Genomic DNA, 14646 nt, shown 5'->3' with positions numbered 1-14646 from the left:
AAGCTGTGGTGGCATCTCTCTGTTTTTATCACTTTGTTTTCAAAATGTCTCTTAACAGCTGATTTAACACTTTGCCATGTGCGTTTGTTTGTGTCACACCGCCCTCTAATGCTCAGTCAGCGTAACGTCATCCAACATCTGTTAGCTGATCAAGGTCGTAACATCTGCAAGCATCTGTCCATCCTGCACACATTACTCACAGGCCTACGTCCAGATGTTTATTAAACATTTACAATGGTAACACATGTTTCATATGTTATTCTCTTGCAAGTTAAAGTTGTGAAGTAACAATGTAATCCTCTTTAGAAGGCTGTAGAATGAAGCTTAGACCATGGGGATGAACTTAATATTCAATATATACACATGTAACATACAAAAACAAACAAACATTTTTTCTGTATTTTCTGTCTGAAGGTGTGACATCTTATGGAAATCCTGCAGAGGGGCAATGGTATTTCAATGGCAGTAATCTTCATAAGCTCTAATAATAGATCGATGAAGCAAAGTTGTTCAAAATACACATCCGTCAGCACAAAGAAACAAGTTTAATGATTAAATCAGATGGAAAAATACGGGTGTTAGACAACATCCTTAAGATCAGATAAGATTACTGTATGGGGAAATAATCTTATCTAATTAGCATGTCACCCTTTATGACACTTAAGTAAATGTCATAAAGGACCAGCCTAGATTGTGCCTATTACATTATAATGTATTTATGTCACAAGCAAAGCCCATACATTGTGGCACAGAGTGGAATAGCCAACTCTACCTTGTCACCTGAAAATCTGTCTACTAGTGGGAGCATGTAAAAAAAAGAAAACAACATTTAAAGAAACACATATATATATAGGCAAAAAAAGGACATTAAAAACAATGTCTTGTCCTTTTTTCATTTCCTGCCCTTTAATTGCATGTGAATTGATGTCAATTTATACAGACTTGACCTTTGTGAACGCTTCAAAGACATCACTACTCTGTAATCAACCTATTCCATGAGCTCCTCCTGAGAGACTCAAGAGACCAAAGCAATCTGACTCTCTGATGAAGGGATAATCATGGTGGAGACCTGTGTGTCCCTTACCCTCGTCTCCACACATACAATAAACCTCTTAGAACAAAGACAAGTATCAACCATCAGGTAGGACAATTGGAACAATGGCATAGTTTCCTTCTATCACCTAAACATGAGAAATACATAATTAATATTATCAATAATAATAATCGACTTAAGCTCATTAACTGTTTGTCATCAATAGCTGCAGATAAAACAATTTTAAAACAAGTATTGTTTTTTTCCCCCATTACAAACCACAAAAACACTGAAGGAAAAATTTAAAGTTCTTGAATTTCTTTAAATAAAATGGAAATTTGTGTCACAAAAACACACTCAGATTATTGAACTAAGCTGTATGAAACTGCATTTAATGAGGACTTGGATGTCTTGTTTACTAAAGTAAATCTGTTCAATGGATGCTCCTATAGTTAGTTATTTTCCTACAGATGATCACAAGATGTGCGTGAAGCTCAAATATTTACTTCTTTACCACCTGGTTGCTGTTTTTGGTCAGGCAATGTTGAAGCTTAGTGCTTGTGTCACATGGGACAAATGATACGTTCCAGTATCACTTATAAATGTGCAGTTTTTATCTCAAATCCATGTTCCCATGTTGTGGCTGGTTGCTTGCATTTGTCACTGACGGTGGAGATAGTGGAGAGGTTCTCCAGATCTGGGTCAGGCAGGTGCAGCTCGATGAAGATCGTATAGAGGAAACTTCCTGAAACCCCTCCGATGAGCGGGGCCACCAGAGGAACCCAGAACCAGTAGTTGTAACATCTGGAGAATAGACAGATTGACCCAGATTAACAGGAGAAAAGAATCAATCAATACAACAATAAGTGTGTTCTAAAGCCATGTCTGGTTATTATTAGACAAATTACTATGTTTTTCAATCAAATGCTTATGCAGACTTATGTAAGCCTTTTTAAGCCTCTTTTGGCAATTTGGTTTTGAAACCTGCACATCTACTATATGCTTCAGTCCCATTTTTCCTACAACGACAGAAAATAATAGTTCTAGCTGTTAAAGATCATCTGTCTCAGTTATTTCAGCTCAAATAGGAGCTAAAGGTTTAAGTGAATATTGAACTTTATATTTATCAGGTGAACAGATACACATGTCCAATGGGATAATGATAACATGACTCTGTCAGTGGGATGTATAGACAGAAGTCAAAACAGGTGAAAGTTTGCAAAGGCTGTTTGTCTGTCAGCTTGTTTTGGTGTTTTTTCTGCCCCCTACTGGGCCACAATCAATGAATGTAGCTTTAAATAGATTACATCAAGTATAAAGTTTTTCCGCAGTCATGGAAAATTCACAGAAAAGCCATTTGATTGCAAGATTACATAGAGCCACAAGTTGTATTATGGATAACACAGGATTTTATCTCATGTACCGCTCATCCTGCAGGAAACAGCTCTGAAGTCTGATAACCTCTGACAGACGTGATAAACACAGGGTCAAAGGCCTGGATCGATAGCAAACCACGACATTTTAAAATGGAACTGAAACAGTTTGAATGAATGATGTAGCTACATTAAGCACGTCTCAAAATGTGTAATGGGGGGGGGTGTATGTATATGTTTTAGTAAGATAGGACACTTACGTGAACACCTCAGTGCCCCATCCTGCAGTCAGTGTGAGGAGGCGCGGCCCCAAGTCCCGAGCGGGATTTATTGCAGCGCCGCAGTTAGCTGACATTGACATGGAGATCCCCAGGACAATCACCCCCACTATTGCAGGAATTAACTCTGAGGGAGCGGGGGTGTTCCTCTTCTCATTCAAACACAGGATGCACAACATCAGCATGGCGGTGCCCACTAGCTGTTGACATATGTACAAACAGCAATGATGAGTTGAACAGCTGTTGAAGTACACACTAAAGTTTACACACTCCCAACTGACCTGATCGAGGAAACTTCCAGCCAAAGTCATGTATTCTGAGGGATATGTGGCAAATATAGATGCCGTCTCATTTGGACCATATACAGTCAGAACCCCTCCACTAAAAGACATTATAGCATCTGAGATAGGAAAGGAGTTAATGACAAGAAGCAAACATTAGACAAATTGGATGCAGAGTCGTGGGTATATACAGTACATCGAAGACATTTGTATTTTGAAATGCTTTGATACAAACCATAATACACCAGGAAGACAAGCCCTGATGCCACATACGCCCCCAGCAGCTGGGAGAGGGAATAGGGAGCCAGCCTTCCCCAGGGCGACTGGCCTAACACACAGAAACTCAGAGTCACAGCCGGGTTCAGATGAGCACCTGCAGGATGAGAAAGACAGAGAAGGTGGAGTTTTAGGTTCAATGAGAGTCAGAGAGAATCTGATCTAATTGAGTTCAATCTCAGATCAGTGGATGTCTGCAGTAATGCAAACACCATAACCCAGGATGTGGGTCAGATCTTTTACTGCATCTGTCGGGTAGAAATATAAATATCATGTAAAAATATCATAATGTTGATGTCCACTTTAGCAGTTTTTTACCAGTGATGCCTTTGGTGAGGTACATGGCCGACATGACGCCCACAGAGAACGCCATGTTGACTGACAGGAACTGGCCTTTAGTCTCCCTGCTGGTCTTCACCTGAGCAGCAGCCGCGCAGCCAAAGAGCTGAGATACAAGAGACAGATTAGAGACAGTGGTAAGAGATGTCTCGGAAATTCAAACTTCAGTTGAACAACAAATGATCCTCCAACACAGAAAATAATATATTATGTAATGTGTCTGATTTGCAATTGATGATTATTCATCACAGATCTTGGACTTGGACTGTAATAAAACTGGCAACATAAGCAGTACATAGACGACCGAACTTTATGGTCAATAAATAACTAATTGACAGAGTTATATTATTTTATTAAATTACAGGCAAACAAATAACATCCAGTAGATACAAAGGCCAAAGATTTTAATGACTGTAACTGGAGGAAATTGGTGCCAGTGAAATAAGTTAGTTCCTGTTTTGTGATACCTAGGTTATTTCTTATTATTTGTATTATCATTGTGAACTGGAAATTGGGTATATGCTAACATCACCGTGATTCTAGGAAGTAAGTACTTTGCGTTTACATTTTTGAAAATGTGTCTGTATACTGCCTGCCTAAAAAATGGAAATTAAGACCAAAACACACATCTGTACAATCTTTGCATTTTAATTTACTGAACAAATACATGGACTACAGTTCAAATTGACCAGCTTTACTAATACAAAGACAACTGGAGTGTTATATATTTATATGTACTGGAATACTGTATCCCAAATATCTGTGTTTCCAATAGATTTTTGTAATAATAAAATAATCCTAACTGTAAATGCAAATAAATAATATGCAATGTGCGTCACTTGATTACCCTCTGCACCCAGATTTAAAAAATGAAATATGAAATCAAAACAAATACAAATTAATATTCAAGAGAAGCTAAAATATTATGACAGAACAAGAAAAGGGATGTAACTGTGTGTGGATGGTGTTTGTCAGTGTAACTCACCAGCAGGACAAAAGTTCCCAGGAATTCAGCCATGCATTCCCGCATCAGAGGGTTCTTCACTCTTAGAAAACGTAAATTCATCATGGCAGGAGTAAAATGAAATCCTTCCTCTCATCCCACACTGGACTGTCTGTGTTATCAACTGGACCAGCTGTTGGTCTGTGAGTCTGTCCAGGAGCTGTTGGTATCAGTGACGGAGACAGTGCCGATCTTTCACCTCAGCATCCAAGGACCTGTATCCCACCTCTCCACAGCTGATCAAACACTATCACTCATTTATTCGTTTGTGACATCTCCGGATTGGCTGGTGCACAGAGTGTAATGTGCCTCCGCTGTTAGAGGTTGGATGTGTGAACAGAGGCCATAAACAGTCAGGTTATGTGTTGACAGCACGGATATGGGGCAATAAGCTACAGTGTACATACAGCTACATTTACTGGTGCTTATGACAAATCCACCTGTACCTATTTATTTTGGCACTCTGTGGCCTGTTAAATCAGCACAGCCACAGATTTACATCATGACTCACTGTATCACGATTACTGGTGCATATTTGACTATGTGTATAAAAGGGTTTGTATATATTTATCCTCTATTACTGAACCTGTATATATCCCTCACGCCTCACGTATAAAATAAATGTTAACCCCAATAAATATTCAGCAACAATACAGACTATAAAAAATATATATAAATAAATCTAAACTTTTTCAGTTGCATCAAACCATGCAAAAAAGTGTGTAGAAGGAATCTATTGTCCTAAGTGCAATTGAACTGGGAAGTCATTAATTATATGGTTGTAATTTATGATTATAAGTATATAATAATCATGAATAATTTTGGAATGGGTCTATTTAACTGTACTTAACTGTCTGTAATAAAACTCAGAGCTTTATAATTGTTTATATTTGTAATCTATGCTGTTAGAATAAGAACAATACAGTTTAACCTAAACTAAAGAAATATTGTGTAATGATTCTATTTTGTTGAAATAAAACAAAATTTTGTTTTATTTCATCGATCATTAATATTTATTCATCACAATTTTTTATTCAGAATAAGATTAACCCAAATGCAAACATTCCTTCAAGCCAATCATTCTCAAAAACAACATAATAAGTTAAATGACAGTAACAGGTTCTGTAGCAAAAAACTGAGATTGTCTAAAGTGGTAAAAAAAAGTAGCCTCTGGCAGTAAATACATATTTATATCAGGACTTGTGTGGTGAGATGTTTGTTGGTGAGGTTGGTTAGCTAAGGTGGTTTATAGGGAAGCCCTTCCAATCATCAGGAAGCTGAATGCCACCACAACCCCTTTCAACTCCCTTGAACTCTGGACCACTAATGGATTATGCAAGTGAAGTACATAAGTGCTATGTTGGAGTAAAAGTACTGTGTTATTGCTGATAATTTTCTGACAGGCGCCTGGCAGTGACATAAAGACAAATTCCCATCAGATAAGATATAAAGCTCACAAAGACGGCTTGATGATGTTATTTCATCTGAAAAGGAACTGGTATAGTTTGAGTTTGAGGCTATAAGTAAAATTTAGACAATGATTATCCCTCCATAACATAAACCTTGACAATGTGGAGACTGTAAAGCTGATATCTTATCGACACATCACAGTTTGGTGCATAGAAGGGCAAATACCATGACCCCACAGTTTTGTCCTCAGGTTGTTTTTTTTTTTTTTCCTGAGAACTAATAGAAAAGAGAACATGATGCCACTCTTCCGCCCTCTGCTGGACACAACATTAACAAGCGTCACTTTGTTAGGATTTATTTTAAAAAAGTAAAATAAACTTTGAATGCACTCATGTATTCACAACCTGTTACAACGTGTTTTTTAATTTACAGTGCCATATTTGGCATAAAAGCTAGTTCTTTTTTGATAAATGCATGAGCCATTAGTACATTTTAATTATTATACATAAATATCACAGGCCTTGAGGTAGATGTGATCCTGTAAAAGAGAAAAAATAAATACTTTTGCCCTCGTCTTTAAAAGGACTTTTCCTTCTGGGCTTGAAAACTATGTGTAAACAAACTGTTGCATTGTTTCAAAGGCCTAAATATTCCCAGGTAATTCACGCCATGTTCCATCCAAGCCACTGTACTTTACACTATCTCTCATCATTCCCTGATCTTTACTGTGCTTCCATAACCCTCACGTTTCGAGATGTTTCAGAGGGCGGGACAGTACCACGTCCACGGGACCAGGGGGGAGTTTTCTGATCAAAGTCCAGGCCTCCAGACGCCTCATCCCCACCACACTCACACCCTCAATCTCCAGGATCTCATCGCCGGGACACACCTTGTTGACTGGACCACCTGAAAAAACAACAGAGACAGAGACTATTAAAAAAATGTCTGTCATTAAAACATCTGTATACAGTGTGTGTGCTTTCAGAGTCCTAATTCTGATAAATATATGAATCAGCTCTATAGGAATTGATGGATGAACGAAACCTTTTTATAGAGAATCTTTTTTGTCTCTGCAGCCATGATCAAATGTTTTGTTTAAAAGTTTCAGGTATTGCTATAAATATTGTTTTCTCTCTAAAATATAAGGTTCTATACAAGTAGGGCCAGCTGATATATAGAAGCATTAACTCTGTGAACAGTCCGGTAAAGTCGCCATGTCATCTTGTGTGTATTCTTATCGTTTTTGGTGATGAGCCCGTTGCTGGGTGTTCTTGGCTCGGTGTCGTCTCCTACACCTAATGCAAACCTGTCCTGAGCCAAGCAGTCAACCCTGTGAACTCCCTGCAGTGTATAAGGACCGGTTTGATCACTACTTCTCTGCCAGAACGTCATTGTGTGGTTAATCTGTATCTCATTTCTTCAATGTCTAACCCAGTCCACCTCTGTCTGGAGCAAACAAAAAAATAGACATATGTTTTATGTTTGTTTTATTTTATGTTTTATATCTAAATTATACGAATTGTTGTTTTCTTTACCCTAGAATGGAGCGGGTCCTCTCTACAGAGGCTGCCATTTTATTTTACAGTAGCCCAAACTGGACAAACTAAAGACCTTTTGAGTTTTTATGAAAACTGAAGGCTACCACAGGTTCTCTTTTATGTTTGTAATGGAGGGTGAGGTGAGGGGTATTCAGCTGTAACATGCAACTTCACCACCAGAGGTCACTGTATTCTACACACTGAGACTTTAATTTTTCTTAGTAGCCCAAAAATATATATTCCTGTTTGGTCTTTTTTTTTATTGCTGTCTCTTGAGTGACGAGAATGTAATAGAAAATGTCTAAAATGACAAAAATCCTCCACATTTTCTTATCGAGTCAAAGAGTTGTATCTATTGATTGACATTGATACAAACTGTTTCTCATCCACCTCTTTAAAGTGAAGGGAGGTCATAATAATGCTCAAATGTCTGCACTTTTGTCAGTTCTCACCCTGGAAGATCTTCTGTACAATGAGAGGTCTGTTCCCCAGACTGGAGCCTACACCTCCCTCCAGACTGAAGCCCAGGTCCCTGCTGTTCTTCTCCAGACAAACACACATGTGCTGACCTGAGAAAAACACAGACACTGTATCTCACTTTGAACGACTTGCAAATTCAGGGCTGATGTCTTCTCAGAGTCTCACCAGCATCAGTGAACTGAGTCTGTGTTGGTCCCGGAGTACTCGTCTGCACTCCACTCTTTGAGATGTCGGTAACACCTCCCCTCCTCAGGACCACCACTCCTGTCTCACGACTCTTTGCCCTTCTCAGCACCCTCAGAACCTCCCAGTGGTTGTAGTCGCTCAACGCTGTGCCGTTGATGGACAAGACCTGGTCCCCCTCCATGATGGAGCCTTCTTTAGCTGCCACGCCTGAGTGAAAGACCCTATGGACCTGAGGAGATAATCGCCAGGAGACTAATGAAAAGACTGGGGACAATGATTTTTAAACATTTTCAGGAGAGAAACAAACACATGACGCCTCCTCACAGTGACTGGCTTGCTCTGGTCCACGCCTCCTGCCACACTGAAGCCCAGTCCCACTCCCACCTCCTTATGGAGAACAGCCACCTGCACATCATCATAGTCCTGCAAGACAGAAGAGCAGCTGATCTCATTACAAGTTAAATTGAAAAAAAACTTATATAACATGGCAGAGAGCAGCAAAGAGGAAAAACAGTGGGAGATGACTGGCAGGAACTGTTTTCGGTCCTATGTGTGCATTTGTATTTATTGTGTTTAAACCACTGAACATCAGCCAGAGCATAGTTCCTTTGAGATAAGTGAAAGAGAAGTAGGAAAGGAAGTGAAACTAGCTGTGGTCAGGTGTAGCTGCTTTGAGTTGGACCTTGCTCATGCTGCAATGTGCAAAACAATTTGTGTTTGCAGCATGTAAGATGTTCCTCCAGCTGTTTGTACCTGCAGGGTGTTTTCGCCCAGGCTCCTGACATCCTCCAGCAGCCGGTCCAGCTCCTCACTTGGCATCACTGACACGCAGGACAGAGCCGACACATCTGAGCTCAGTGAGGCGGTCCTCCGACCTCTCGATTGCCACTCATCACTGTCGTTGTCTGACTCGTAGTCAACCCCAGCAAAGTTACACAGCTCTGAAAGACTGTAAGAGGAAAGTATCGAGGGTTAAAAACGCTCAGGAATTGAAAGAAAATTGATTGTGCGTTGCATTTCCACAGAACCCACCTGACGCAGAAGCTCCTGTGATCTGACTGGCTCATGTTGCTGGTGATGGTCACAGAGGACTCTCCTGAATCTGAATCTGAATCATAGTTGGAGTCCTCATCCCTCTGTGTGCTTTCATCATCATCCTCATAATCTCCATCGTCATTCCAGACCTTAATGGCTGAGTTCAAGCCTGCTACCCAAGCCTCAAGGTCCAGCTCCTGTTTCTTCCCTCTTTGCTTGGCGGTGGTGATCTCTGGAGAGACAAGATCAGGGAGGTTGCTGTGGGAGGAGGTGGCGAGGGGATTAGGCGGAGGCGAGGAGTCTGGATCAGGAGTTTTAGCAGCGCAAGTGCTGTCATCTCTATTTGCAATTGGGGAGGCCTTTTCCAGTTCTGCAGTAGGTGAATCAACGGGCGAGTGGTTGGGGGTGTTTGTCGGGGTCTTGTCATCATCACTAACAGGTGAAGAGGGCACATTAGTGGAGGTGTCATTGAAGTTAGACAGTAGCAGGGTTGGTGTATTGTTGTCTGTCATGTCTTTCTCGCTTGCTTCCTTAGGACTTGACACTTTTGCGAAATCTGTCTCATCGAAGAAAAATGTTTTACCGTGTCCTCCATTTAGAGGGATTTCAAGTGAACTCTTGAGTTTCAGATATTTGCCAAAATCTTCAGAAAACTTCTCTTGGCTATGTGTCTCCTTTCTTTCACTTTCAGCCATATCGTCCCATCCTTTCTCTGTCCTCTCTAGTCCAATCCCATCCGCAGATAAAAACCTTTCTAACAGCAGCCTCTTCCCTGCCCCTGTCCCTTTCTCATCAGGTTTATGTGCCTCTCCTCCCTCTTTCAAATCCTCCCACTTGTCCCTCAACCCACCTATCGCTTTTGCTGACATGCTCTTCTTCACGTCATCATAGCCCCTGTTGAGCTGCGTCGGCACAGAGAAAGCTCGTCTGGGCATCAGGATATTTTCTGTTGCTCTCTGTGTCAGAGCCTCAAACTGGTTGATCTTATTCCTCACGCTGGCTGCAGCTGAGAAGTTCTTCTTGGGTGTGGTTTTATTTGGACTTGACTCAAATACATCATCAGTGATGCTGCTCTTCAGTTCAGTTTTTTCTTTGGCCCCATATACTCCATTAGTTTCCTTTCCATCGTTGACCCAGCCCTGATCCTTGATTCCCCCCTCTATGAATCTAGATGAATCTTTGAGAGCAGCTGATGTCTCTTCCTCTAAGAAATGATTTGGTGAAATAAACCCTGCTGCAGCCCTGGCAGATCTAATCTGAGCTGCGACAGTGTTCCTACTCCTCGCTCTATCCAGAGACTTTGTGCCTATATCCACTAACCCTTTCCCCCATTTGGCTCCACTTTCTAGTGGATACCTGTCCTGGACCTGCCCGTGCCACAGCCCCCCAGACAATCTCCTGCTCCTCCCTGGAGAAAGTGAACTCTCAGAACCTGACACGTCCCTCTGAGGTGTCGAGGTGACAGACCTAAAGCTTTGCATTGGACTGAGGCTATTTTTCTCCCCTAATGAGAAACGCCTAGGGAAGGTCCCCCCAGCTACCCTTTCGTATGACCTGTGTGATGACATAAAGGAGTCTGCAGATGTTGCAGAGGTGGAGAAGTCCCTAATTTTGCTGTGATCCTCAGCTTTAGTGAAACCAGCAGATCCGTAGAGTTTCTCTATCCTCTCCAGTATACTCTGACCTCCTTTGGGCCCAAGTGATGAAGCTGTCTCTGTGAACCTGGAACTTGGTCCAGACTCGGACCTCAGCCTGGAGGGGAGAGAATGACCCCTGCTGACCCTGACCAACGTCTGGCCCAGGTGACTCACTGGGTTCCTCACCTGAACAACATTAGTTCTACCTGCAGAGCTGTAGCTGTGTGTTGAAAACATCACCCTGCTCCTCACAGCTTCAGCTCCAGTCTGACTTTCATCCAAGCCTCCAGGCTGTTTAGTGACATCCCCTCCTCTGTTGGTTGACAGCATGTCAGCTCTGGTTCCCCCAAAAGGACTACTCTCCTCTGCTCCCCAATCTAAACTTCTACTTCTGCTTGACAGGTTGTATCTCCTCAACGCTGTCCTGCCTAGACCCTCAAACGCAGGGTCGGTGCTGGACTCTGTGGACATTTTGACTCCTGCACCATTCTGGTTGAGCTTGGGGGACGTTTCATGGCCTAATGTTTCCTTCCCCTCAGGCTGACCCTTGACACTGCTATGGCCACCAGTGCTGTCTTGATATTTAATGACTCCATCCTCTTCCTTATTTGTACCATTTGTGTAAGGATCTGTCCCGTGTCTCTCTCTTTCTCCTTCTCCTTCAGTACCCTCCCTCACCTCCTCAGTAAAACCTCTAGATCTCCTGACACCTGGTCTGCGGGTGAAGCTGTACGAGGGAGAGCTGGCCGAGCGGACAGTAAATTGCGCCCCTGTCCGTGTGTCGCACTCACTCACTGGAGTGGGGAGAAATGACAAGTCCATTGTCTCAGAGTAAACAAAGTTAACGACCTCCTGTCAAGTGCCAAATCCCAAAAAGAGAGCGGAAGAGTGAACTTGATATTTAAGCGATTCCAAGCAACTGGGAGCAGTTCATCTGAGTGCTACAGTTTTGTGGATGCAAAAGACAGTGTGACTCTGTATTACAGGCTTCTCATTAGTTTCTTGCACGGACACAAATTGTGCATTAAAAAGTTTGATATTTTGGAGATGCTCTCGATGATTCTCTGACTTGTGGTCGAGAAGTGACGACTCCTCTGGGCTCCTCGTCTTCCCAGCGTGACCTCAGCCAACAGCTCCCATCGCCTGCCAAGCATAAAAATGTACAAATTTCCATAGTCAGGACAGGATTCTGCTGGAATGTTGGAGATATGTGGATTGTGGTGACTTGTGGCTGCTCAAAAATGGTCAAATAGAATCACAGGGTGGTGAAGGACAACAAACACAGGGCGTTACAGTGACGCATAAAGTGAACAGTGAATGGAGCAGATGTGAAAATGATTTGAAGGGGACAAGAAATTGGGCAAGAGAACAAAAACACTTCTGTTTCCTCCCTCCAAACATCTGTCAGTTGTGTCATTTTACATTTTACCTTCCAAACACCGACTGAATGAGTCCATTCACAGAACAGTGGATCTCTGGTGGCTCCCTTTGTTGTACACACATATCATAACGACTGTTTACTCAAGCAACATACTCATGACTATCAGTCAGCGTCAGCCAAACCTGAACCAAAAACTGGAAAAACTCCCTTAACAGCAATCCACTCTGCAAAGACAACTGCAATAAAGTGGTACAATCCTTTGTGCAACCATGTATCAGTCTCTGAGTAGTGACTGGTCGAAACCTTGTAAAGGAGTCACATGAAATCATCAGATAAGATAAAGCTATTTTCATTTACATACAGCCAAGAGAGATAATGGCACTGATGGACAATGGCTCATCAGGGATATCTGAGTACACACACACACACGCATGCAAGCGCGATCATTTATCAGGTCACAATCGGGATCCAATCATCTCTATTGACATCGAACGCACACACTTTAAAGTGTTGACTAACTGCATGAACACAACAGGACAGAAGCATTAGATGAGACTAGACATGACTAAATGTCTAAAGATGTGAGGTTGTTTGTAGTAGTTTCTTGTCGTGAAGTCTGAGAAACAGTCTCTCAGATATATGTGAGTGTGGGTGTCGGTTTACAGAAACACCTGTTGCGCCAGGTCACAAAGCAGTCTCCCATCTGGGTAACCCCGGCAACAAGGCCCCGTTTACTTCACACTCCCACAAAAAGACACAAATGCACCATACACACACACACACACACACACACACACACTCTAATTATAAATTAACTTATTGATCCATCAGCACACACACACACACACACACGCCTCTTACCTTCTCTCAGAGGGACCTCTGTCTCGTACCATTGTGTTGACACAGGTTCATAATGAAGGCAGCGCTCTGCAATGACTTCAGCTCCTAAAGTCTCTGTCTCTCTGTCGCTCTCTCTCTTTCCATCAGCTTTGCATGATGGACTGTGTACAGTGACGCAAACCTGCCACACTGGTTTATCCTCTCTCTCTCTCTCTCTCTGTCTGTCTCTCCCTCTCTCCTCCCCCTCCCATTGTTGTTTTCTCCCTCTTTTCCTCCTCTCACAGGGTAGCATTCCTGACTACAGCTCACTGAACAGCTCAACAGGGAGTGCACACACGCGCGCGCGCGCACACACACACGCACACACACGCCCTACCAACACCTACAGCTCCATCCCTCGTGTACAAGATGTGACATCAGCATTTCATAGCTCAGGGGAGAGGAGCTGCAGCTCAGATCATTTGTGTGAAATGGAACAAGAATGACATTTTACCAACGTAAGCTCATAATATCACCACACCTCAGGCCAACCTGAGTGTAATGGTCTGGGCTGAGCAGGTGTCAGAATACATAATAACACAGCACCTTTAATTGGAACCAGAGGTCACAGGGACTTTATACACACTCTGAAAGACCAACTGAGATAAATATTGTTAAAATAAAACCTCTCGTGTGTGATATGTTCAACAAAAACAGAGAATGTTAGGGACTGTAATGTTGATTGAAGGGGAGAGGCCTTAGATACTGCTGATACTATTTATCCACATCGTAAAAGAAAGATTGTTTGTGGTAAAACTGAATTTGCAGAGTAGGAAGGTGGACAAACAGCAATTGAGTCACAGATTTACAAAGTGGAAGCAATCAAGTACAAAACACCAGTACTTACAGTTCGTTGTTAGTTGTTGTGTAACGTCTCATCTTCTCACTGCTGCTTTTCTCACTGACGCCTGTCTTCCAATGAGACAGAGGAAACTGTGGTTACCACATGAGCGAGCTGCAAGGTAGAAGTGAGACATGTTTGTCTCTGTGCATTTCCAGGGGTCTTCAGGATCCAGTCAATGTTTAGCCGTACACACAGAGGACTGGTGGGCTGCACAGTCTCCTCAGGACACAGAGTGTGTGAGCGGGGGTGAATAACTCCAGCATGGCTCCACAGACACCCACCCTTGTTCCTGACAGAAGAATGGCACTCAGTGTCTCTGCAAGATGTATGCAAATCACTGTCCTGCTCACAAACATACTGCTGGTTTAAACTCATTCTTCAGGGTGTAGGATTATAAGAACACGCCTCAGCACATGTGTTGTGAGAAATGAGTTTGTGGTTTTTAATCAGTGGGTCACAGTGGATATAAATAGTGGACTGAATTTCAAGCAAAACAAAAGTACACAGCAACAATGGGACGACTGGGTGATTTAATGATTTGTATTGTTTCATTAATGTGACTCTTGGAGCTGGAAATTACAGGAGTGATTCTTTTTTTGTCAGTGAAGAGATTGTTTATCAGGAGTTATTGTTGTTTTGTTTGTTTGTGTCTTTGTGAAGCTAAAAAAGGGGG

At 42.2% G+C, this 14646-nt stretch overlaps 2 protein-coding genes across 3 annotated transcripts; both read right to left on the bottom strand.

Moving 5' to 3' along the window:
- Positions 1-887: 887 nt before the first annotated feature.
- On the bottom strand, positions 888-4917 carry aqp10a (aquaporin 10a). Its single transcript, XM_020093305.2, has 6 exons — positions 4566-4917; positions 3560-3686; positions 3201-3338; positions 2966-3084; positions 2667-2884; positions 888-1837 (listed from the first exon to the last, which is right to left on the bottom strand). Exons 1-6 carry the CDS (start codon positions 4647-4649, stop codon positions 1630-1632), a joined length of 894 nt encoding a protein of 297 aa, XP_019948864.2. The 5' UTR covers positions 4650-4917; the 3' UTR covers positions 888-1629.
- Positions 4918-6332: 1415 nt separating this feature from the next.
- LOC109633446 (serine-rich adhesin for platelets) lies at positions 6333-14262 on the bottom strand. 2 transcript variants are annotated; one of them, XM_020093303.2, is made up of 7 exons: positions 13977-14262; positions 9230-12012; positions 8951-9146; positions 8522-8620; positions 8177-8426; positions 7984-8100; positions 6333-6899 (listed from the first exon to the last, which is right to left on the bottom strand). In XM_020093303.2, exons 2-7 carry the CDS (start codon positions 11689-11691, stop codon positions 6736-6738), a joined length of 3288 nt encoding a protein of 1095 aa, XP_019948862.2. In that variant the 5' UTR covers positions 11692-12012; positions 13977-14262; the 3' UTR covers positions 6333-6735. The 2 variants fall into 2 exon arrangements, with proteins under 2 accessions (XP_019948862.2, XP_019948863.2); XM_020093304.2 differs by lacking the exon at positions 13977-14262 and adding an exon at positions 13112-13258.
- Between the last annotated feature and the right edge of the window lie 384 nt (positions 14263-14646).

Source organism: Paralichthys olivaceus, chromosome 13 (genome assembly GCF_024713975.1).
Source record: "Paralichthys olivaceus isolate ysfri-2021 chromosome 13, ASM2471397v2, whole genome shotgun sequence".
Lineage (NCBI taxonomy): Eukaryota > Metazoa > Chordata > Actinopteri > Pleuronectiformes > Paralichthyidae > Paralichthys > Paralichthys olivaceus.
Note: the sequence above shows the minus strand (reverse complement) of the source record. Positions and strands in the feature narration are given on the sequence as shown.

Bases quoted from the DNA above. Each gene is read 5' to 3' on its own strand.
- aqp10a (XM_020093305.2), bottom strand. From the start codon at position 4,649: ATGATGAATTTACGTTTTCTAAGAGTGAAGAACCCTCTGATGCGGGAA. The intron at 3,687-4,565 runs GTGAGTTACACT...CTTGTATCTCAG, and splicing joins TGGGAACTTTTGTCCTGCTG to CTCTTTGGCTGCGCGGCTGC. The intron at 3,339-3,559 runs GTAAAAAACTGC...CTCATCCTGCAG, and splicing joins CCTCACCAAAGGCATCACTG to GTGCTCATCTGAACCCGGCT.
- LOC109633446 (XM_020093303.2), bottom strand. From the start codon at position 11,691: ATGGACTTGTCATTTCTCCCCACTCCAGTGAGTGAGTGCGACACACGG. The intron at 9,147-9,229 runs GTGGGTTCTGTG...TTCCTCTTACAG, and splicing joins CACAGGAGCTTCTGCGTCAG to TCTTTCAGAGCTGTGTAACT. The intron at 6,900-7,983 runs GTGAGAACTGAC...TTGTTTTTTCAG, and splicing joins TGTACAGAAGATCTTCCAGG to GTGGTCCAGTCAACAAGGTG.